Source organism: Anser anser (genome assembly GCF_964211835.1).
Source record: "Anser anser genome assembly, chromosome: 5".
NCBI lineage: Eukaryota > Metazoa > Chordata > Aves > Anseriformes > Anatidae > Anser > Anser anser.
In genome coordinates, this window is record NC_139725.1 from 38379086 (window position 1) to 38405031 (window position 25946).

The following is a 25946-nucleotide window of genomic DNA, read 5'->3' on the forward strand; positions in this document are numbered from 1 at the left end:
GTTCAATGAGAAACTGTTCAAAATGGACAAAGTTTATTTCAATAACGTCTTCAATGCAGAACACGAAAAGCTCCGTAGCTCACTACTTCATTTCTCATGTCCTAAATACTTTCATAATATTTTGTTTTGGTGCTGACTTAATTTTTCAAATAATCATCAGAAATGAAGGAATCTTCAATTTGATAATGTTTAAAATGAATATTTAGGCTATATATGAACATCTTTTCCCTGGAGTCAAGGAATTCATCAAAATCTACATTTTTCAGTGTGTACTGATTGATGAAGTTAATTTTTATATATTAAAAAAAAATTTATTATATGATTTCTATCTAGTTCATTTTACTGAATGATAAAGCATCTGTCTGGCATATCTGAAATCAATTGCATGCTTAAATACAAGTGTCATATAGATGACTAATTCATTATGAGACTCCGGGGAATAATTATTATATATTGTATCACCAAAACTGTATTATAATTTGAAACATTTTAAAGATGAATGCTGTTAACATAGTAATGACAATTCCCATTTTTCCCCCCTCATAAGTACCCATGTCTTGATATTAATCATACTCATGTTCGGAAATCCTCCTGCTTACTGTTAGATTATTTTGGGGGGTGGTTTGGTTTGTTTTTTAAATACAAATTCCCCCATTTCTGCGCAGCTACAGAGGGGGACAGGTTAAAAAACTTTCTTCAAAGAGAGGAAGAAGTTGTTTTCATCTTAATTTTCAGATTACTTTTCTTGAATTAGAGCAAATCCCTTGTTGCATTCCATTGCCTTGAGGGGCCACAGTTCGATCAGTAGATTGTTTTTAAAACAGCCAGCAATGTAGGTAAAAGCAACTTAGTTCTGAACTGAGAATGGAATCCTAGATTGTTTAAATACTTTCATACAGCAATGACTGTATGCCAGTAGCTTTCGAAATATTCTCTATCTTAATTTAAAATAAATCTGTTCACAGGAGCATGTCATTACTTAAAGATACTCATATTAAAACCTACAAAACATAAGTACTTAGACCTCTGACACAAAGAAAAGCTTGAAAGCATAGTGATATGTCGAACAAGTGAACTTATGGATTCAAAGAAGAGGTAAGGAAAGTATAAAGAGAGAAAAGAATTTGCTTCATTTTTGAACACTTGGAAAGACTGTGGCTCAGCCGTTTCAGTGGGGAGATATACATGTTTTCATTCACTAAATAAGTTACAATTGAGAACATTTTTCTGAATACCTATACACATCTTTCACTGGATGCCTAAGTAATCTTATTTACCGTTCTTGTAAATTGATCACAATTTATTAAATATACAAGTGGTATACTTTTATACCAGCTTAACTTTAGGTTTTAAATTTAAGCAAAGTCTTTCTAACAGGCTCTTAAATGCATTTGTGCTTCTTACGTATACATACAGCAGATTTTCCCTAATGACAGGCATTGCTAGTCAAACAACTTAGATAGCATACCAGTAGAAACTCCAGATATGGACAGTGTAAATCATCTGAAACTGCAGTATGCCCCAAAAGTCTGACCATTAAGATAAAAATACAATAAAGCACAGTAACTGCTTTATCCTTCTCCCCTAGTGCTTTGTGGTCACCTAGCTGTATGGCTAGGGAGAATCCTCAGGTTAGTTCAGCTCAGTTTTTCCTTCAGGTGAATTTATTCCAGCTTCCTTGATCAGGAACATGCACAGCTACTGTGTCATTACTCTACCTGCAAAATAAACATCTATTAACCACTGCTGTCCAGGCTTTCTCTGATTCAACAGTAGAACCATCACGAAGTACTGGAATAAGAACGTCTAGGGAAGGTGCCTTTGTCATTCAATTAAAAAGCACCACAATACAGTGCTGGTAATTAGGACAAGCACTACACAGAAAGATGCAGGAGGTGTTCATCCTTAAGCATTAGCAGCCTACTTGTTGGGCAGACTGTCCCCCATACCCTCACTAAATCACTTCCAGAAAACTGGACAATATAGCCTGTCTCTTTTGAAATACTGAATTTGCCTCAGTGGCAAATTCACTATTTACTGATGGAGCAGGACTTGGAAAGACAAAACCACCTTTTCTTCCTCTAGATAAGAATGAACAAAGTAGGAGCATCCTAAGAGGTCAGCAGTTGTTCAGTTGTAAGTCAGTGTCCACATTAATGAATGACTTCGTAAAAAGACTAATCGCTGTCAAAAAAAGGATGCTTTTAAAAGGTGCTCATGCAGTCTGCTATTGTATAAGTCTCAAGACAAATGTGACAGACAGAAAACAGCTGATGACTTCCTCTTCAGAAAGTTTAAACTGGCTTCTAATTCTCTCTCCCTCTCTCTCCAGTGCCAGGTTATTTTTAACTGCGGGTGCAGTAAGTTTAGGAATCTGGTTACTAGAGAGAAGAAACATTGCAGAAGATACTAGCACGCACCAGATATCTGGAGTCTGGAGACTATCTAGTCCTGCAGTTGACAATCCTGATTAATATTATCTGTTTGAATGCTATCTTACTGCACGGTTATGTCTACGTTTATTACCTCTATTTACATTGTTTCATAGCTTTTTGAAACACATCAGGGCTGTTCTGGGAAAGAATGTTACTGTCTACCAGCGCTCAGGTTTTAGATCCTAAAACAGTTTCAAGAAAGAATCTGAGCATATATTTACACTGATGGCACACAGCTTTTTTTTTTTTTTTTGGTTTCGTGTATTTAGTTATACACATGGTAAAATGCTGACTAGTCTACAACTTAAATTGGACCAATCAGTGTGAAAAAATTGATATTTGCCCTATTCGTCCACAGGATTAGTTCTGCTATTTACAAAAATATTTAATTTCGTTGTCTCCAACAGAAAAAGAAGTTGTGTCATTCCCCCCTGCCTCTCCCAAATCAGACTGGGCAATACTTGGAAGATGTAATTATTCTTGCCAATGAATATTCATTCAAAAGGCCAATACCATCCAATTGGAATTTTGTTTCATGTCATTAAATTTTTATTTTTTTTTCCTACAGAATTAGACTGTTCTTCTACCTATTGTTGCAGGTTTGACTAAAAGTTTCTAGGTGTAAGTGATTTTTTAGAATGCCTTTGCTGCCCCATTCTTTCTGGTTCTTTGATGTGGTTAATTATTCAGTAATTTTCATAACCGAAAAATTATTCTTCTGAGAATCATTGCAAAAGAGAAAACTAACAAGGTTGACAAAATTCTGCACCATTTATTTTCACCATTTAGGAACACAGGATATAATCTCAGAAGCATGTGAGACTCAGCAGGAATTTGATTACTCATGTAATGCCATACAGGATACAGTATGCATATTCTTACGTATGCAAAGGTATATAAGGGCTGAGTGATTAATGCCATTCTTCAAATGAAGGGATCGTTACATCATCATCTTGCATCATGAGAAAATTCTCTTCCTCGGACAGGGTCATAACCCTATCTTTGTTGGACAAAGTAGGACCAATAGGATCAAATAACACTGCTGAGTGAGGTCCAAATAAATTCACTGAATTTTTGAAATTCTGAAATCCTCTCAAACTGTAACTCCATAGTTACTTACGGGGAGACCTGTGTTTACTAAGAGGATGTGTTGGTATTTCAGGCAGTTTCACTTTTAGCAACTGAAGCAAGTAAAGACATCACTAGTTATCACTAAATCTCTTCCTGATCAAGGAACACTTCCTGCCTGCAAACATTTTAATCTGTAATATAATATCCTATTTCATATGTATGAAATGACATGGATAGACAATCATTATTCAGCAGAGCCCACTTGGCAACCCACCTTTGTCAGGTGTTATCTGTCTTCCAGCTAAGTGTAACTGCAGTTGACTGACCTTTAATTGCAGGTAGTTCACTAAATAACTTCAGTGGAAGGTTTACACAGGCAAGGTAAGGAAAATAATGGTAAATTCCATTGCAAAAACAAAGATTTTTCAAACAGCAATTCACCAAATAGCTTTTTAATGCCCCAAAGAAAGAAAACAGAACAATACAAAAGTTACCAGCAATATCTCTTCACCCACAACTACACCTTTCCACAGCAAGTAACCTCTCAATGCAAACAAAATGCAAACTATAAAACTCAGTGGATAGGTCACAGGAGACCTATGCAACAGTCAGCTCTGCCGAACTGGAATTTCAGGTTGTTTTCATCTCACAAATAAGAGATTTCATTTCTCCAGTACCATTCCAACAGATAAAGCCAAACAATGCAATGTGACATAATACAAGGTCTTGCAAAAATTCTCTTGACCTTTTCCCCACTTGTGATTTCATGCCAAATTCTAGTCCCATCCTTGACCTTTTGCTAATTGGGCTAATTGCAGTTCTTGTATTTGGGTCATCACCTTCAATGTCTAGGGAGCACAGTTGCTTACATTAGCAAGATTTCATGTAGAAGGATAAAAATAAAGCTTACTGCATTTGTGCTCTGCAAAGCCCGAAATCTTGTACATTAAGTACACCACAACTTCTTGTATAGTACTGCAGAAGTATAAAAGGGAATGTGACTACCCCCCTCATCTCCCAGACTGACTGATAACTACAGATCCAATAATCCAAGTGGTAGTATAGCTATGTTTAGTAAGCATGTGCATACATACTGAGGCACCAATATTTGTTAATTAGGCTATTAAACTGCTGTTAAAATTTGAAAGAAATTGAAAGCTATGCTAAAATCCCTTCCACTGAGAAACTAAGCTTGTAGATTGCAGGCTGTCTGTATCGCATCCAAATCCTAGTTCTTCTCAGCAACTCTGAAAAGAGCATAATTATATTTGCTGTGTACCCCTCAAATGAAGAACGCACAACTTTTCTGCTAAATAACAAGTCTTCTGTAAGCAGATGTTCTGACCTCTCTAATTCCATGAAGAGGAAAGAACCCTCCAAACTCATATCCTACCAGGATAAATGAACTTTCTTGATGCTTTCTTGATGAAGTCTATGAGATAATTAGTTAATTCACATTTCCTATTATTTCAGAGCTCATTATTATCAAATGACAATGTGATTGACCTGCAAAGCTTTTTTTTTCCCCTTCTTTTTAAAGACACTTAATATTTCAAAATAGCCTTTGCAAATGTTTGTATATTCTATTCCTGGAGGTCCCTCTAGTGGCTACAGTAACAAGTTTACCTGGCCTGACTAAATAGGCTACAGGTGTTTTGTCTCATTTTTGTAGATAGTTCCGATAATAGACAGCAATACTTTCTTGATAGTGAGAATTGATCCTTCTAAATAAACTGAAAGTGAAAAGAATCAGCAAGTTATGAAAAAGGAAAAATAATCGGCACACTAAGAATAAGGAAGCTATTTCATACAGTTAGGAAATTATGTGTTACTGCCTTCAAGCTTACACAACCTTGCCACGGTTCCTATCTTTTTTTTTCTTTTCTTTTACAGGTTTATTTTAAGAAAAGGAGAGGTGATCAGAACGTCCTTTGACACAGTAAGTCTTACTTGAGCACTCTGTCCTGTGCAGGTATGGCAATTGATTGAATAACCTGACCTGTAAGCTCATTTTACAGTACATGTATTTCTAAGTAGAGAGATACTGTCTTGTAAACTGGCATTTAAAATCCAGCATTTTTTTTAGAACCTCAACACATGTGGTTATAGTTTATAGGTCAAAGGAAAGACAAAGTTTGCAGAAGAGAAAGAGATTTGGGTTTAGACTTTTAGACTGGAGATAGCTGTGTGACTAACAGTTGATCTCCATGTGAGCTCCAGGCTAGAGTCTATCTATTGTTGTAGTTAAAATGCATTGAAAGGTCACTAGAAGTATAGACCTACTAGAATATAGTTGTGCAGAGATGACATCTCAAGCAACATTGCTTTGCACTGCTATCCCAGCCCCTCTTGTTCTTCAACAAGAACTAGAGCTGTTCACCTCATAACCCCCAAAGCATCTTCAAAGACTGAAAACTTAGTGTCATCTACTTGCAGTTACTTTCTCCTCCCACCTGGTAGAGGAGCACAGTCCCTGAAAGCTACTTCTCTAGATCTCCCTTTCACTGCTCATAGGAGCTTCTATCTCCTTTTTCATCTTTCATCTGAGGAGCTCTTTACTTACTGTATCTCTGTCTCCACTTTCAGCTGCACCCAGTTAATCTTAATTGGCTACAGGCATGTGTGTGCCTCTTTCTACTGCAAAGCTAGCTGGTTCTCAGTGGGACAAGCTGCCTTATTACAATCACATTAATGATCAATTCTGTTGCTGCATTTAAGTGTTATGTTTTCATCTAGGGAAGAAATGGAACAAAGTAGCTGAAGGAAATGATCCTATTTTTGAACACAAGAGACCTGATACTCTAAAGAGAAGGTGATTCAATGACTTCTCTCAACACAATAAAACCAAAACACTACTCATTTACTTATCTGCTATAAACTGAGTCATAATATGGTAATTCGATGCAGTCGGGAATCTGGCAGTAACAATTTTTCAGTACTGTCTTTCCAGAGCCTTTTCAATATAAAGGAACCCTCTATCCAGTTTTTACCATCCCACTATTATGCGTAGCAGCAACGAATCTCTTTACACTACTTGTAAAATGATTCTCTCTCATGTTAATAATACAATAAATTACTAATAACTTAGTTTGATGGGAAGAGCAGAATTACATAAACTGTTAAATACTGATTTACCAATGCAATCTAAATTTAATATAAAATACAGGACCAGGAAAATCTCAGAAAGAATTTCTGGAAATGCCATTATAAAATTAAAAGAGCAAGGAAGAGTAAGAAAGCAATTGCAAATACGTCACAAAGGTTCTCTCTTTTCAGTGATAATGAGTAGTCATCAATGCAAAAGGAAAAAAAAGGATAAAAAATTGGACTTTAACTTGATACACTGCCCAGATTTGCAATTTAATAAGAAATTATCAAAGAGAGCACTGTATGCATAATTCCTGTAATTGCTGAGTTTAAGGAAGTATTTTCAGTCCACTATCAAAGAGGAAAGTTACTGTCTCTAACTTTGTACTTGAATGACCAGAGTTCACTCCCCAGTTCTCCTACAGACTTCCCGTGTGAGCTAAGGTGTATCATTGTTCTTATTTGTGCCTGAGGTTCTTAACTTGTAAATGGGATAATAGCACTGTCCTCCTTTGTAGCTCTGATGATAAATGCCATTGTACATTAAGCACCCAGATTTGCTGGTGAAGAGGAGAAACAAGACTAGTCACTACAAAGGTAGGGATGCTCTGAAACACTGTAAAATGTTGCGGTGTGCAGACAGAACTAACAACATTATGATTTTAAATCAAGACCTCATGCGTTTTGAATGGAAACAAACTTCAATAGATGCTTTAACTGCTGATAATACCATACAGAGATGCATCCTCTTCCCTGTATTTGCTCTTTCTGTGAAACTTCACCACATGAACACAGAAATGGACATAACCTGACTTATCAGCCACATGTAACTAATTACTTGTAAGTGATAACACTGATCTTTTAAGTTACAGACCAACCACCATGCAAAGAAAATATAAACATGACCTGTCACCACATCAGTGCCTGGAGTTAATAATCAAAGAAGGAGAAATGGGGAATTCTGTTGAAAACGCAGCAAACTCAAACTCAAATGCTAGGTTAGAAAACTGTTCAATTCAAGGAATATTGAAATGGAGGTTTCACCTTCCAAGACAAAGGACTGTACATAATAAATCGTTGCACATAAACTGGCAGAACGAGCAAGCCAGTTGCAAGGGTAGAATAAATGGTGTCATGCATTTGCAGTACAAAAGATGCATTCAGAAGCTTACAAAACTTCCAGTCTCAAACATCCGTAAGACAACAATAAGTTATGAGTATTCCTACTCGAGCATTATTTCCCTCTTAGCAGACTGACATGCAAGCTGGAAAGCTACCAGAAAGGGAAATGGATGCACAGGTGCAACGACTGGTCAGAATCACCAAGACTTACCAGAATTCTCCAAAAAAGGTAATGAAACTTTCTAAGAAATACGCTAATAATAAACATCCGCTTAGAGCAGAAGGGAAAACAAAACAAAAAACAAACAAAATAAAAACCTGTGATGTTCTGTCAGGCAAACCTAAACACTACTTAAGAATATAAAAAGCATACAGGACTTCTACAAAGACAAGGCTTGCAAAAAAAAAAAATAGTCAACAAGGGACTGAGATGGTCTTACTATCTGCAAGTTACCTGGTACATGAAGTGTTTGGTATCAGACCTAGTATTCCTCCTTAGTCAGTCAAATCTGGACAAAAAAGGCCAGTGCCTTCAACACCATATATTACAATTTTGTTCACAGAAACATATTACAATATTTCCAAGAACATTTCTTGACTATGGTCATACTTAATTTCAGGTTTTTATACTTCAAGCAACTGTTACCGTTATAACAAAGATCAAGGATAAAGGACTTTCTACGGCTGATGTAATGGAATTTAACACAATTATATTCCTAGAAATATAAGCATTAACAGAAACAATGGTGGTTTAAAAAACAAAAATAGTGACAAGTATATACCTACAAAGGAAATTTTAGAGCAATCCAGAATAATTACAGATCAGCACGAGGGAAACAAAATTTGCTCTTTTCTTGAACAAGTAGAATTTGGATAGCTGACTGGTTTTAGGTCATTTTGTATTCTAATCAAACTGAAATGGATATCAGAGATGTTTTCTGAAGGTTTTAGAAACAAAGCACAAAGAAAACCAGACTTGCAGATGAAAGGTGAATTTAAGGCGAAAATAGCGAAATCTCTACTGAGGACACTGAATGTTTATGGATATATCAACTTATGCTGAAATAGCAAATATACATTTATATACATACTTTTATATATACATATATATATATATATATAAAGTAGAACTCCAACCACTTATTTTGGTAGTCAAGGACAAAAGGTATTTGCATAAACACATGACCGATCATGAAAAAACTGAAAAGGTTGGGCATATCTTTGGCTTGTTCAAAGTAGCTTAGCTTCACAATAGTGAACTGAACTGCAATAATTCATACTGAGTGAGATCTGTTGTATATCAAGAAAGCCCCAAAGGCAAGTTACCTAAGAAAGCACAATGATGCAACATTCACACCCTAAATACAGAATAATTCCCTTAAGTGAACACAAAATTAAAGCTGACATGCTGTGCAACAAAACTTGAACTTATCTGTGAAGATAAATGGACAGTGTTTGTTTGGAAATCTAAATCTTTAAGAGAGCACTTAGACTGCATACATGCACTCTGGGAAGTTTATTAATGATTTCTTAGAGATGGGGAAAGCAGGTATGAGGCATGTAACTCCTTTCAATGAGAAAGGAGGGTTAGTTACTGATGCAGCTACTAAACATTCATTCTATTGCAATCATTTGAAAAGCTAATTTAGAAACTATATTCACATCTAAAGTACATTGCTGCTGGTTGTCTGTTTCTAGTAACTGTATGTCCCATTACTGCTACAGATAAATGTTTGTTATTTGCATCTCCGTGTTTGACAGGGCTAATTTTCATCCCAGAGAAGAGCTGTTGTTATCATTGTATACTAGCAATGTTTACTTTCACTGTTGTAAGTTTGGGAGGCCAGGTGTGCCTGGTAATGTGGTAACATCTTCCTCTTTCCACATAGAAAAAGGGAGCAGCATCAAATAGCGTTGGTAACAACAGCCACCTCAGTGTGACTTTAACTTTACAGATGGAGAGTCATGCCTCCTGCAAAGAACTGCCAGCAGGTAGGATCACTAGCTATACTATATAATTTATATAGGCACTGTAAGAGTTGTTATGTACATTGCTAGTATTTACTTAGAGCCTTTAGAGCGATTCTCTCTCCCCGAGAGAGAAAGGCAGATTTTCTTAAAGTTTGAAAAGAGATGATTGTGATTCAGCTAAGAAGAGATAGTTACTTAACATTTTATTTTCCCTTCATCACCTGTGAGTAATCAGCAGTGACTTAAAATAGCCGTTGCTACTCTTTCCTCCTTTTGATTAGTGAAATACATGCAAAACTTCCAGATTTTCTGCATTAGGAATTTCACAATCTAGTTGTTGTCTTTCTTCATCCAAGATCCAGATCACTTTCCATCAGTTGTTTTTCTGTTCAGTACTTGAAAGCAAGTTAGCTACTATTGGTGTAAAAACATACTGTATTCATTTTGGTCTGCAATTAGACCTCAACACTGTTTTACTATTGCACTCTCCACTGTTTAGACATTTCAGCTTGCACTAAGAACAAGCCTCCAAATCTTCACAGACTTTTTATCTACCTGATTCTTGGCTACTGTTTTTGGTCTGATAATAACAAACTGCAGAACTGGTACAGTAGGCAGGTTTCTACTCTACAGCTGTTTCTGAGACAGCAGAGTAGAAAGGTGTACCCATGCCTTCAGCTGTCCTACTCTGCAGGTTTCTGCTCCATGGGATTCTTCTACCAGCCCCATGAGCTTAGGGCATGAGCATACACCTAACATATCTGTGCACTGTGCTGTTCAGTTCTCCTCTTGCATGCAGGACAGACTTGGTTTTCTGAATGTTAGGTAACAGAGTTTAGTAAGAAAAAGCCCTTTTTATGAAGGTTTCTGATAAAACACAGTTAACTGCCTGTGAAGACCCTGCATTCAGACGGGATCACAGGGAACACAGGCAGGAATGTTGACAGGCCAGAGTTTGGTTAAATTTGTTCTTCGTTAACTCTTCATCTGGGAAAGCATGATCTCTCAGTAAACTAAAAAAGAATTAATAAACAAAGGTGAAAGTCATCCTCTTTTTTTTTTTTTAACTTCATGGAATTCTTTTGATTCTAGCAGGTAGCTCAAGGGAACTGCTCATCTAATTAAAATCAGGTACACAATTTTTAAAAACACTAGGTCTTTTACCTTTAAAATAGACTTTTTAAGACCTTTGGAGAAATAAATTGACTGTCTGCTAATTAGGATCACCCCAGATGAATATGTAGACTGCTTCAGTTTTACGTTGAATATTATTCTGCATTTTACACTATGCTTTTTTTTTAAATCAGTATTGTAACCATAGAATCATAGTATGGTTTGGGTTGGAAGGGACCTTAAAGATCATTTAATTACACACACAAACCTGCCATGGGCAGAGGACTAAGGAGAATCTTCATCCTTTACTGGATGTGGGGGGAAACTTAGTGACAAGAGATGAGGAAAAGGCTGAGGTGCTTAATGCCTTTTTTGTCTCAGTCTTTAGCAGCAAGACCAGTTGTTCTCTACATACCAAGTACCCTGAGCTGGTGGAAGGGGATGGGGAGCAGACTATGCCCCTCACAATCCACGAGGAAATGGTTGTCGACCTGCTACAGCACTTAGATGTACGCAAGTGGATGGGGCCAGATGGGATCCACCCAAGGGTGCTGAGAGAACTGGCAGAAGAACTGGCCAAGCCGCTTTCCATCATTTATCAGCAGTACTGGCTGTCAGGGGAGGTCCCAGTCGACTGGCAGCTAGCAAATGTGACGCCCATCTACAAGAAGGGCCGGAAGGTAGACCTGGGAAACTATAGGCTTGTTAGTTTGACCTCAGTGCCAGGGAAGCTCATGGAGCAGATTATCTAGATTGTCATCACGCAGCACTTGCAAGGCAAGCAGACGATCAGGCCCAGTCAGCATGGGTTTATGAAAGGCATGTCCTGCTTGACAAACCCGATTTCCTTCTATGACAAAGTGATACACTTGGTGGATGAGGGAAAGGCTGTGGATGTGATCTACCTTGACTTCAGTAAGGCTTTTGACACCGTTTCCCACAGCATTCTCCTCAAGAAACTGGCTGCTCTTGGCTTGGACTGGCTTACACTTCGTTGGGTTAGAAACTGGCTGGGTAGCTGGGCCTGAAGAGTCATGGTGAATGGAGTTAAATCCTGTTGGAGGCCAGTCACTAGTGGAGTTCCCCAGGGCTCAGTACTAGGGCCAGTTCTCTTTAATATCTTTATCGATGATCTGGATGAGGGGATCGAGTGCACCCTCAGTAAGTTTGCAGACAACATCAAGTTAGGTGCGTGTGTCGATCTGCTCGAGGGTAGGAAGGCTATGCAGGAGGATCTGGATAGGCTGGACCGATGGGCTGAGGCCAACTGTATGAAGTTCAAGAAGGCCAAGTGCCGGGTCCTGCAGCTGGGGCACAACAACCCCAAGCAGTGCTACAGGCTGAGAGATGAGTGGTTAGAAAGCTGCCTGGCAGAGAAGGACCTGGGAGTATTGGTTGATAGTCGGCTGAATATGAGCCAGCAGTGTGCTCAGGTGGCCAAGAAGGCCAACAGCATCCTGGCTTGTATAAGAAACAGTGTGGCCAGCAGGTCTAGGGAAGTGATTGTCCCCCTGTACTCGGCTCAGGTGAGGCCGCACCTGGAGTAGTGTGTTCAGTTTCGGGCCCCTCGCTACAAGAAGGACATGGAGGTGCTCGAGCAAGTCCAGAGAAGGGCAACGAAGCTGGTGAGGAGTCTGGAGAACAAGTCTTACGAGGAGCGGCTGAGGGAGCTACGATTGTTCAGTCTGGAAAAGAGAAGGCTCAGGGGCGACCTTATCACACTCTATAGGTACCTTAAAGGAGGTTGTAGCGAGGCTGTTCTCCCATGTGCCTGGTGACAGGATGAGGTGGAATGGGCTAAAGTTGCGCCAGGGGAGGTTTAGGTTGGATATTAGGAAGAACTTCTTTACTGAAAGGGTTGTGAGGCATTGGAATAGGCTGCCCAGGGAAGTGGTTGAGTCGCCATCCCTGGAGGTCTTTAAAAGACGTTTAGATTTAGAGCTTAGTGATACAGTTTAGTGGAGGACTTGTTAGTGTCAGGTCAGAGGTTGGACTAGGTGATCTTGGAGGTCTCTTCCAACCTAGATGATTCTGTGACATCTCTCACTAGACCAGGTTGCTAAAAGCCCCATCCAACCTTGCCTTGAACACTTCCAGGAATGGGTCATCCACAGCTTCTCTGGGCAAATCAGCCATAACCAACATTGAGTAGGACAGAGCACATCAACAGTAATTGTAGAAGTTAAGAGTTCCAACAGCTACATTTTAAATCTGCACTTCTGTTCCTAATAACAATTAGAGTTCTAGGTCTTAGCTATTTTTATGAGACTTGTGGCAAGTGAGAAAGTGGCTTCTTAAGCTTTTCTGTACTTGCATCCTATAATTAATTCAAATTTGCATGTGCATCTATTTTTTTCATTTCTTATACAAAGATAAATAGCATTGTCAAATCTTCTATATATGTAGATCCATGTTTTCACGACTACAGAAACTTTACCCTAGCTAGAGTTATAATCCAACTTTATAGCAGAAATATTAATACGAATTCTGTTATATTTCAAACATGAGTATCCAACAACATAGTAACTACTGAAGTGCTAATCTAAGCTCTTCCTCGCTGCATAGGCTCACGCTGTGGCATAACCTGTGAGGAGACGGCTTATGGATCTAGCACCAAATATCAAATCGTTCCTGATTATGATTCCTTCCTGGAATCAGAAGCTTATTTGACAGGACAGCTGATGTAAGCTTGTATCTGCTTGCCTGAGGAAACCTAGGCAACACCATACAGTACACCATATATGCATATTTCTATTTTTATTTAATTATTTGGGGCATTTTGCTGTACCTTGATCATACAGTTTACTTGTAACTGGTTTTTTTTTTAAACCTCTTTTTGTGACAGATAAAGAATTCATCATCCCTTTTATCTGTAACATATTAGTTAGCCCATTGTTCAGATGAGAGCCTGCCATATTTATGGCAAATGTAACGTCCAGTTAAAGTTGTAATATATTGGAGCACTACAGAACTTGTTCCTGCATAACGTTATTTGAAATCTATAGCTACATTGCTACTATAATAAAACAGGGCCTTAAAGCAATGGCATCTCTTTACTGTACCCAAGCATCTATACATTTCTCTGCAGAGATCCATCTATAGAAACTGGATTGATAGTGTTTTGGATTCTTTTTTCTTTTTCCCCATCACAGTGCTTTAGATCTACAGGTATTTAAAAAACAAGCAAACCACCACAAACACTACCCCCTAACAATGTATCATACACTGCAGAAATGCAAGAATGAAAAAAAAAAACAAACCACCATCTTCTGTAATAGCAAGTTTGCTCAATAATTGCTCTTTTCAGGACAAAACTAAACTGACTCCTGCTCTCCCAGTGTAATATATCTCAGAAACTTTGGCTATTGAAGTGGAAGAGGTATTTCTAGAGGACCCAGTAAGTTTATATAGTTTAATGGTCTTGTTGGCTAGTTTGACCATGAATTTAAGCAGACCTTGATAAAATACAAAGAAAGAAAATCACTATCCAAGAGAAGAAACCTACAGTTGGATATTGCTCATTTACAGTCATCTGAGAAGAGTAAAATTAATCTCTGATGTACAAATTGGTTCAGACAACTTGCTATGTAGCAAACTTTTAGACAGGACAGTTGTTTATGGTTTTTTTGTTTGTTTGGGCTTAAGCATTCTTTTTTCCTTGATATCCACCTTTCATCTCAATGAAAACCAGACCCTGCAAGCAGGAAGAAAACTAAATGAGGTAACACTTTGTATGTGTATAAAGATCAAGTGAAGGGAAGCATCTACTATTTTATTTCTCTCCTACAGCACGTTAACCTCTGTTAAGCACAGAGTTCACTGCATTTGAATATCTACCTGGTGATTATAACTGGGTACTGCTGTGAGTACACCTGCCAGCAGAACCGTTACAGACATCGGGAAAGAATATAGATATGGGGGAAAAATGGGGACTTTTAATACAGACAAAGTTCAACAGAGCTGGAATCCCTGTGCCTGCCAGCACGTGCCTCTTGCTAATCTGCTGGCAGGGACTGTAGTCACAGATATTCTCAAGTATCACAAACACCTAAGTGAGGTCTATCTTTCTCCTGTACACTGAAGCCATCCTTAACTGCCCTGGGTCAACCATTTTCATCCACCTTCAGACACTCTCTTCTGTGCTTTGCAGTTTTATAATCTCCTTATTCATTTGGACCTGATCTATATCTATCTGAAAAGAAATCTAAGAAAGACAGCCAAAGAGCAAATTGGCTATAGTTTGCTGCCACCCTGAGTTAAAAATAAATACTATCAATAAGAAAAAAAAAAAAGGACAGGCTTCATTGTAGTGGATGACAGGCATATATTTTAAAGTTGAGGCTGCCAGGGCTTATAAGAGTTGCGAGAGATCCAAATTTCTAGGAAAGGTTGTAAAAATACATCTTGGTGCCTTCAGTGAGTGTGATTTCAAAGTGTGCAGCACTTAGGTTCTAAAGCTCAAGCCCTCCTGAAACGAACAATCATATCCAAATGCAACTTCAGTGTTTTAGCTAACTGAAAAGATAGAGAGGGATTCACGTCTTATCAAGGAGAAAACTTGAACAGGAAAATAACAATTTTGTCATTAACATTTTTGCACAGTGCACCAAGTTCAAAATGTTAAAAGAAAAATTGTGTCTACAGTTTTGTTGTATTTAAGAAACAAAACAGAATAAATTATTTTCATAAGGCATGGAATTCTCAAAGTACACCTTGCATATGGTTTATGCAAAACAAATTCTACGTTTTGAATATACTTCCCTTTCAAGCTTACAAAATTTGCCTAAAGCACTGAATAAACTCTTATAAATAGGTGATGATGAAAGCACTCACACAGGGAAACAACATGTAGGTTTGGTTGCCCTCCTTCCTCCCCACCCCCCTCCACAATCGCATTTTTCAAAAAAGAATGTATGGCTGCAAGCATGAAATTGCACACTCTTATTGTACACACAACAACCTTGAAATAAGGTAAAGATTATTTTAGCATAGCTTATAAAGTAGAATTTGTAAAAGACTAGGTCTTTGCTTAATGCTAAGGGCTGACTTTATGAAGTCAGATGTTGGCCTCAAGAGAAACAACTCTGAGTTTTTGAAAATTCTACAAGTCTAGTGTACTAGAGATCTAAGGAATGAAAAATACTAGCTGATCTGAGCAAAGCCACAGTAGATTATTTCAAGCCTTTCCAGTTCCTGAGTAGTGGTCCTTTTTATTTTCTAATCCTTCTGTTTTCAATAGTACACATTGTGTCCTTTGCTTTCAATAGCAGTCATTTGTCAAGTGTCCATGTACATGCCAGCTTCAGCTAAGTTTTTCGTGTATGATTTTGCCTGCCTTATCTGAATATTGTCCTTTCCGAGGCATTTGTTATGAATCAGAACCATTCCCATATTCTTACATTTTCTTCCAGCATGAACTACGACTGTGGATTCACAATACATTATTCTCAGGAGTTTGCGTGTCATGCTGTATACGCATAAGTGAACCAATTTTGCTGAAAAATGACCTGGCAAAAATTAGTTCTTTTTATGTGAACTCAGATTCACTGTGAGGCCACACAAAGAGTTATGTTGGCACAGCTTCAAAGTGGCATGCCATGCTGTGGGAACAGAGCAGTGAAGGGCCAGAAGTATTTGAAACTAGCATCAAGCTCCCCCCAGCCCTTTATACAATGTGCTATATAAGGACAGCCAATCGCTTCATTTTAAATCGAGCAGTATTGATGTGTGTTTTCTCTAGTCTATTCCATCTGCTCCTTCCATTATTTACTTCCCTGATGTCTTCATTTCCCTTTTATTGCCTCTCCACCCTCTCTGGTTTTCTCCCCAGATAAATCCACTTCTATGAAATTTACTGGCAGACATCCATATGCAAATTTCTGCAAACTCACTAAAAGTACATTATTCAAATAGCCTCTGGTGCTCTTTACCATGTTAAGCAGATGGAGACAGAAACAAAAAGACAAAGTACCTATATTTGCATTAGCATTTTGCACATTCATTTGTTAAAGGCTTGGTGCTAACCCCGTCCAAACCACAAGTCACACTCCTAGAAACTAATGGGAAGACTCCTGCAAATACTTGATTTTCCTCACATCCTTATGCCTTGGCAGTTACAGGAAGAATCAGGCTTGAGAGACATACTCTAGCACATGTTAAAACAAAACCTGTGCTGGTTCAGTAATCAGGCTGTCTTCCCACACATCTTTGTATCGCTTGATTTTTAAGTATTTTTTTCCTCCTCTGACATTTTGTTCAGATTATTGACTACGTACATGTTCAGTAAAGACAAGTTACTTCAGATAACATTCTTTAAACAGCTGCCTCACTTAGAAACAAAACTAACACTGTTTTTGAAAGCTTCTAGTGGGGTAGTTCACATAAATGTATCTGAAAACCTAACCCAAACTTGTATTTTATTAGGTCACTTCTGTGCTTCACTTCTTCACCTCATTTTGTTTCAATTTTCTTGTTTCTGTTAATATTTACTCTGGCCTAACCCTGTGTCTGCACACTCATAAAATCTATGGTTAGTGAACATATTCCCAAAGTTGCTGTCAACCCCCAGTATAGGCTCTGTATCTGTGTCCTAATTAAATTATAGACAAACCTTTCTGTAAGTTATTTTCTGTGTACTTGTTGCATCCCTCCAGCTTTCACCTCTGGCACTTAACTGCTTTTCTTAGCCCTCCTGTCCAACAGCGAGAGAAGAGTCCTACACTACAATTATAATTGCACTTGCTATAAGTCAAATTTCTTTCGCTTCCTTTTTCTATTTATGTAATTCTCAAAAAATTATTTGATACAGACTTGATAAAGCCCACAGGACAGCTGGTTACAATTTTTAATGGTACATTTCAGAGTCACAGGATGGCTGTGGTTGGATGGGACCTCTGGAGGTCATCTGGTCCAATTCACCTGCACAAGCAGGGCCATCCCTAGGCCTTCATGATTTGGCAATTCCTTGGCAATCGTAGTAGATGATCCTAGTTTGTATGCTGTGACGCAGAAACATTTCTTGCATTGTTTCCAGAATTTGAATGTGCTAATTCCTGACAAACATTTTCCAAAGCTGCAATGTAAATGTAAGCTAGATAATGTGTAAAATTGCATATACACACATATACATCAGTCTCTCCCATATGTATGCATTTATTTTCCCTAAGGAAAGTCTCTATAAAGGTCTCACATGTTATGTATTTATATTTCCACAGCCATGATCAGATTTTTTTTTCCTCCCGGCTTCTAATCAGTCTTGTCTTACATCCCCCTTCTCCATTACATTTACCCTTGATTGAAATACTATTCTTGTTTCTTCACACTTAAACATACACACCAATTAGATTCTACCAATTCATCTTCAGAGCACATGCTGAAAGACTTCCTTGAATATGAATTTTGCATTCTTTGCTCTTCACTTCTCTGGTTTTCTTTATTCTGTTCCCCTGCTCCTTTGTTCTGCATATTTATTATGTTTCAGTTCAAGACAGGAGTAGAAAATATGGCTATCACTGGAAGCAAATAATTGAATTACTCTTTTGCTGGCACTGACCCAGTAAACTCACTGGTGCAATCTTTCCTTGAGTGAGTGCTTGCGCTACAGTCAATAGGAACATTTCCATTATTAAAGTTACATAAGCATATATGCATCTCAATGATCAGAGCCACAAACACATGCAGCTCTTAGGGTTGCAATGACACGCAGGTTAAGGTCACGTTCTTTGGGTCACAACATACAGAACCCATCACAGTCAAGGACCGTGGCCTGACTGCTTTACCAGCTCCCTAACCACTGGTATAAGGGTTTTCATACTTTCCAGGGAAATCTTTCTCTGAACACTGTTATTTTATCCCCAGACAGCCATGTTACCATTATTACCTTGAGCCCATTACTTTCTATACTAGCTATAAGTACTAAGACCACATCTTTCCTACCATCTTTTTGTCCTGACAAGCTGTTACGCTCCCTTTATCCCTCCCCTTCTATACTTTTGGTTATGCAACTCTAATTTGTTCGATTTTATTTTATTTTTTTTTAAGTGAAGTCCCTATTCATTCTTGTTGCTCCTGCTCAAACCTTCTCCAGCTTCTCTGTAACTCTTCTCAAGCCTGGCACTCCAAACCAAACAACAATACAGCTGAAGCTGTTCTGATGGACAGTTGAGTGACTTCAGATTTCTCACAGGCTCTCCTGTTGATATCGCCATACATGGTATTTCTCTCTTGCAAGAACACCGTGGCATTTCTCACTTTTGCTTGTCTTGCCTGACACATTTAGGTCCTTTCCTATAGGACTGAAGTTTAGCCAACTGTATCCCATCATGCACATGGGAAGCTGAACATTCCTGCTCACATAAAGTTCATTGTATTTGTCTCTGTTGCAGTTTCCCCCTCATTCCTCACTTGCATTGTTACTGTGAGCCCTCTCTTTTTCTCATCAATAGTTAAAATTCACTTTTCTTTGGGATTGCTAGCTTATCCTGCACTGATGAACTGCACAGGTAATTGGCACAGTTTTTTGTTCCACAAAAACTTCCTCTAAAATGCATAAACAAAAAAAAAGGATTTGCTCCATCTGCCACTGAAGCTAAGAGGGGGCTTTGTGGCTGAGCAGCAGTACTGGCCCAGCTGCATTACTATATTTAATCATTTCACCTGCATATTCAAATGTACTCCTTGAGTAGGTGGGGGAGTCAAATAGTGATTTAGTCAGGGTGTGCCCCAGTCTGCTGATCCGCATACTGGTATGAAGGAGAATTCTTACTACTGTTAAGTCTGAGAGCTAACGAATACCGTACGCCTACTCTCTTAATCCAACGATTACATTTGAAGACAACAATTGAGGTCAAGCCATCCATTCACTGGGCTCATGTTCACAAGATGTGTTTGGAAGGCTCCAGTTTGGCCTCTGTTCCCATCACGGACACAGCCCAACTCCCTAGTTAACATCTATAAGCATAGCAAAGGAAGGATGATAAGGACCCACAATCTCGTCATCCATCTGGGGACGAGTGATCTGTCCTGTTGTTACCACACATGGAGTAACAGCTGCACATTCACCGTGGGCTAAGTAGTAGTGACAGTGGTTGCAAAGATCCTCCAGAAGACTGGAGGTAAGTGGGAATGAAGCAGCAGTGAAAAGGAGACGAGGGGAGAGAAGGCATGACAGAGGAAGAGTAGGGAAGCAAAGACAGGAGGGAGAACAGTCCAAAATGGGATGTACGTAGGAAGAATCTCCATAAGTATCCCTCTTATAGAGATTCCCTGCAACCATAACAATTACCCCCTTGAAGTTGTACCTGCCAATTTCCTACATCCCAGAAATCTAGAATGTCCAAATAAAAAGTTAGGACTGCCTAAAATGGAGGGCTAAGAGCATTAGAACACACAAACTCCAGTGTTACAAGCACTCATTTTACACTGGTACAATTCTAACACCTCCCATTTATGAGGTTAAAGAAATAATGATTCATGAGACTGGCTGACACCTGGAATGATTTAATCAGGCCATCCTCAGTGTAAATGACATTGACTCACATTTCCAGCTGTAGGTGGAACTGGCAATTGTCTTTTCCTCATAATTGTCTTAACTTGCTTTGCTAGTTAGAAATAGTTTTCTAGGTTATATTTCAAATCCGGTAATCATTAGAGGTACGTTCTTTCCATAGATGTTTTGTATTTATAGTCAACGGGAACATCTAGGACAGAATTTGACCTACAAAATTAATACCTAGCTGCAGCCTAGATAGAAAATCTGTACTTAAGTCTGAACTAGAACTAAAGTAACATTGCTCGATGTATACATGTGCACACAAAGCATATTTAAAATATGAATGCACAGATTGGAGTGGGTGAGATTTTTGTGGCATTTTTTTCACAACTTAACTATCTCCGGTTGCGTGCCTTTAAGTGAGTGGCATTCTCACAGATAATGGAGGGCAAAACAATTTAAAAGTTAGGATAAAAACATCAATTGTAATTTTCTAAGAAAAAAGATCAACAGAAAATAATATGTGGTATGGGAAAAAATGCTGAAGTACTGCTCATCCCCCATTGATTCTTCACCCAGCTGAGCTTATAATCTTTGTCTCTTCTTTGCTTCCTTCCCTACCTTTCCTCTCATTCAAAAGTACTTGGACTATGCTCCTGTTTCTGGACATCTGTCTATTCTTTCCCAAGGCATGGGCTTATACCAGACCCTTACAATTAATGCTCAGTAATGTTACAGTGATGCAAGCTGACCATAGCTAAGCTGACTTCACTGGAACATCATGACTTTGACCAGAAAGATTTGACCCAATTGCTGTGACCTGACACAATTGCAATCTAATACAGCTTCAAGTCTCAAAGCAATAGCCCTTGAAACCACTACAGAGACTTATGTGAAAGCCAAAACCAAGCAGAATAAGACAGAATTAAACCCAGGAGAAAGGCACTCCAAAAAACCTGTAATTATATTACATAGTTTGTTGTCTAATAAGCAAAAGGGAACTAACCGTGTATTGACAATGGGCAAGATGTCTGCTTGCTTAACAGTCAGCTCTGTCATTTCCTCTTGGATTATGTCCTCTTCTGAATATATATATATATATTTTTTTTTCAAATATTAGGGACAGAATGAAATCTCTGTGCTGACTGATCAGCATATAGTGAAGCTCCCCTGCAGTGCAAAGTGAGGGGTGAGCAGTACTGAACAAACCCATGCCGTGTTCTATGATTCTGCCGGTAACAGTGAGGGATTACACTGCAGTAGCTGAAACAACTGTAGAGTAAGTGAACTTTTACTATGGGTCAGCCTTTATGCTCAAGAACCAAGCTGCAAATCTTACGCAGCATTTTTTATTTCCTGGTGATTTTGCAATATTCAATGTAAGGAACTTTTTTTTTTTTTATTCTCCCACTAGCACAGTATCTATAGAATAGCCTTTAAAAATCTTCCCCACAACTTTAAACACCAAAGCAAAATTTCCTTGCTCCATAAGCACCATTGGGTGGAACATTTACACCTGTATGTTACTACAATCATACTGCAAGTCTCAGCAAGTCTCTACCTCACTTTTCAGTCTTTATTATAAAGGCTTATGAACAAAGCTTCTGCATCTTATCTATTTTTTGTCTCTTTCACTGTTGTTTACTACCATCCAGAGCCGGACTTGTTGCTAAACTAAAAACCAAATGATATGCTGTTTCTGGCAAAATTAATTATCCAAATACAAGAAGATTCCTTATGAGGCTCAGTAATTCTATGCTTTGTTCCAAAAGAGAAATCATGGATAACCACATTGTCAAATTTTGTAAATTAGAATCTTGTACTAGACTTAAAATTAACAACTTGGGGTCTAACCAAGAGGCCAAATTAACGGTCAGATTGCTTTGTAAATCTGTTCTGAGTTCATTGCCTGGGTGCAGTTACAGATATGTGCGTGCTATCTAGGACAGCGATGAATAGTGACTAAATGTACCCCATGAATTCAGTCCTGAATACTCGTTTCTAATCAAACCCTTTGTTCTGTCAGCAAGTTCCAGGAAGTGATTTCTGTACTTCAGAATTGCTAAAAATGTCTTGTTATGACTCTGTATTAACTATTTTTTTCCCCAGAGTACTGTCTTCTATGATCTTTGGAGATAAAGCTGCATCTCCAGTGACCAAGTAGACTTAAAAAAAAAAAAGGTGGACTTTGTTGTGACTACCACTACCGATAACCTGAAAGGTCTTCTAGGTAAGACTCTTACCCAGAAAAGTCCGATATTCTGGTTTTCAGAACAAACACTTCCTTCTCTCAAAAAGCAACTAGCGTGCTGTCAGGGAGAAGAATGAGAGCGATATCTTTAAAGCAGGGATCTATGTCCAAAAATTGAGGGGTGGGGAGGGGAAGATGTGGTTTATAATTGAAAAGGAAAAACTGAAATCATGAGGGGGTCCATAACCACTTTTCAGGGGAAGATCTGAGAAAAGGGCAACTCCAAACAACTTTTTCATGGAAAACAGAAAAGAATACAGAGACTGCAGTAGTGAGGCAGCCCTGATACAGGCTTCCCAGACTTGTCAGGCCAAGGGAACAGCTGGAGGGCTTGCTCCCTCTGCTGGAGCATCCTAACAGACACACAAGAGATTTGCTAGCTTGACCTACTTTTAAAGTCGACAGCAAGTCTCTTTGACCAGGAAATAAAGATTTTATGAATACGGTCTCATTAATGCAGGATTGATTACCATTTCTGACTTACTATCACAAGGATTTTTTTTTAAACATAATGTACTGAATAAGTAGGTGAAGACAAAGGGCAGGGGGAGAGAGCTATTTCATTGCTTTTGTTTTTGAAAAGAAACAAGGCAGACAGGTTGAAACCGGTATTTTTCAAATCATAATATATCAGTCCAGTCAAACTGGACTTTGGGGGGAAATGTAGGGAAAGCAAGAGGACTTCTTCCAGTATCATGTAATGCAGAAGAACAACTGCTGTCATATGACCTTTGCTCTAGGATGGATTACTTGCTATCATTCCTGTAGCCACATATAGACAAAGCCACATCCCTTTCTGAACTGCATGCTGTTAAGTACAGTCTGATCTTAGATACTTTGGCTTATGAATAAATATCCTATCCCTAGAGCAGATAGACAGCAAAACTCTCCTCGGTAACCTTCAGGTGAATACAATGCCATCGCTTAGTTATTTAGTGTTCATGTTGGATAATATCAGTCTAGTAGCATGATACATAACATCAACAAACTGTGACTCAGACACTCACTGACACAGCTCAACCATTGCTTGCAATAGTTTGTGGCCAAGGCACCTCTTTTTCTCTTGCAGAATTTGTAGAAGGTTTACTTTTGGACTCCAAGACATCACACGTGACTTTGGACAAATTGTGGGATTTTGTACCTTGTAACTCAGCTTTCTACATGCTGAGACTCAAGATGTCTTACTCCTCCATGCCTCTTTACAACTTAAGTTACAAAGCTTTGGTATGGAATCTGCCTCCTCCTGTACATACATCCAACACAATTGCCTCCAATTTAAGCATAATACTAAAATAGTAAAATAGTTAACTACTCAACGAGATATGAGTTTGTGGATTTTGTGGCCTCTTCAGTTTAATCAACTTCTTTTCCAGTTCTCCAATCATTTCAGTGAACAACCTGGTGATCAACTTAGAAATTCAATGGAGGAAATTGAAACCAAGCTCTGCAGCAGCGACAAAGAGGAAGCTTTCAAAAGAGAACTGCCATATTGCATAGGAGAAATCGACTTCACAGCTTCTGGAAAGAAACGTGGAAAGGTACAGTATGGAAGACTTTTAACCCTTTTACACTGTTGCTGTTGTTCAGCTGTTACTTGCTTAGCATTGAAGGTAGAGATTGTAACAGTGAGGATCAATATACCACAGGGCTAGACACCACGCTGAAATCAAAGAAGGGACCATACCTTCATGAATACTAGTGTAATTTAAAATGAGACCTATTAACAAAGAGAACTCAATCCCTTGACTCGCACAGACCTGCTACAGGTACAGTTGCTCACACCTTTTCCCTTTAAAAAAAATAAAATCTCGTGCCCAGCTTCCTTCATTTTGCATCATTTCCCTGTTTTAACCACTTTCTGCCAAGTAATCAATCACTATGGATTTCAGCTTTTAAAACATACTGTTGAGGTATTTTAAGGCTCTCAAATTTCTCTCCTGTTCCGCTAATATATGTAGAACAGGAAGAAGCAATAGATAGCAAGAGGTAGCACAATAAGAATCTAAAAGATCACAGCAAGAAATGGGCTGCCTACATGAAGTCAGGCAAATACTTCAGCTAGTGCAGAAACAAGTAATGCCTAAAGAGATTTCTTGGCTTTGCTAAACTGCTGAGGAACTGAGGGCAGTTAAAGAAGAGCAGCAACATTAAAGGAGAGAATGTTATATCAGTCTTTAAAGCAGAACCCATGGAACTGACCTGATTAATGAGATGACAATTTTACAGAAGCCTGCTAAATTAATCCTGGTACTTAGTTTACTTAGTTCTCCTGTCAGGTCTCGCTCACATAATTTGTTCCCAAATAATCAAGGAGTACTGATAAACATTTAATTTTTGATACATTTACCTTTGCATTCACCATGAAAAATACTGTATCCTACTGTGCTATTATTATTATTTTTTGTTTATTGAAGTTTATTAAGGTCCCGTGTACTATTCATCCTGGAATTATATTCGAAGTTATGCTCAACAAATGGAAGCTACCTGCTCCCAATTTGGTCGTCTCTTTAGTAGGAGAAGAAGAAAATTTCCAGATGAAGCCTTGGCTACGGGACACCTTAAAAAAAGGACTCATAAAAGCAGCTCAAAGCACAGGTTAGTACTTTAGGCATTAAAGGAGAAATTTATATTCCTATATTCTCACACCTAATGATCTTTTAGCATCAACGGTCCCATTTGCATGATTGTTTTAGATGTTCAAGGCTTTACTGAATGCAGCCTACAACTTGCATTTAAATAGCTTTTATTTATATATGTTATTATAATAAGTTATTGTATTACAGATAGCAAAAATAAGCTATTTCAAACCAAATTACTCCAGGCAATCATTCCTTAAGTGTAAAATTACCTGAGGTTATTCTCTCAAAGATGACAATAGAAAGATTGAAGAGAGAGGACCAAATATGTTGTCCAACTTTTAAGTTGTAACAAAACAACTCTTAACATAGCTTAATTTGGTCAAAAATAATTCTTGTTCTCTCCATTCTTACTTTTGAGTTACCAGTCAAAGTCCTGTTGCAATTGTTTATATTTTTTGAAGATTTGTTTTCTGCAAATGTAAGAGTTTAACAGACTTTGTTAGTGAAACAAAAGACTTAAAATTTAGACTCAAGTTTAAACAAAAGGGCCTTCCTAATGCTTAACACAAATGTCTAACACAGCAGAAAATAAGTCAGCTCACCTTCTCCCTGGCTGTTCACATAAATTACAAGAGTAGGGAAATGCATTTAAAAACAAAACTAAACAAAAATGAATGTCTGAAAATCTGAAGAGAAGTGGCTAATATTTATGATGATATATTTTCTCGTATCTTTGTGAAAACAGCTGCAAAATGAAGTGAAAATATCTGTAAGCATTTCACAGCAAGCTCGTGGTGTAGCTTCACTGGTTCAGATAAGATTTTAAC

General features: G+C 38.2%; 2 protein-coding genes across 4 annotated transcripts in view; one reads left to right on the forward strand and one right to left on the reverse strand.

Moving 5' to 3' along the window:
* KCNQ1 (potassium voltage-gated channel subfamily Q member 1) overlaps positions 1 to 25946 on the reverse strand; it is a 409094-nt gene that overhangs the window by 344735 nt on the left and 38413 nt on the right. The gene's annotated exons all lie outside the window — the stretch shown is intronic.
* The window catches only part of TRPM5 (transient receptor potential cation channel subfamily M member 5), a 54442-nt gene continuing 38045 nt past the window's right edge, over positions 9550 to 25946 (forward strand). For 2 of the 3 annotated variants that reach the window (XM_083838807.1, XM_083838809.1), the window contains exons 1-4: positions 9588 to 9707; positions 22399 to 22519; positions 23914 to 24078; positions 24955 to 25135. In XM_083838807.1, the coding sequence (XP_083694933.1) occupies positions 23962 to 24078; positions 24955 to 25135 (298 nt within the window). In that variant the 5' untranslated portion in view covers positions 9588 to 9707; positions 22399 to 22519; positions 23914 to 23961. Of the gene's footprint in view, positions 9708 to 22398; positions 22520 to 23913; positions 24079 to 24954; positions 25136 to 25946 lie in introns of all 3 variants that reach the window. The other variant, XM_083838808.1, reaches the window with a different exon arrangement.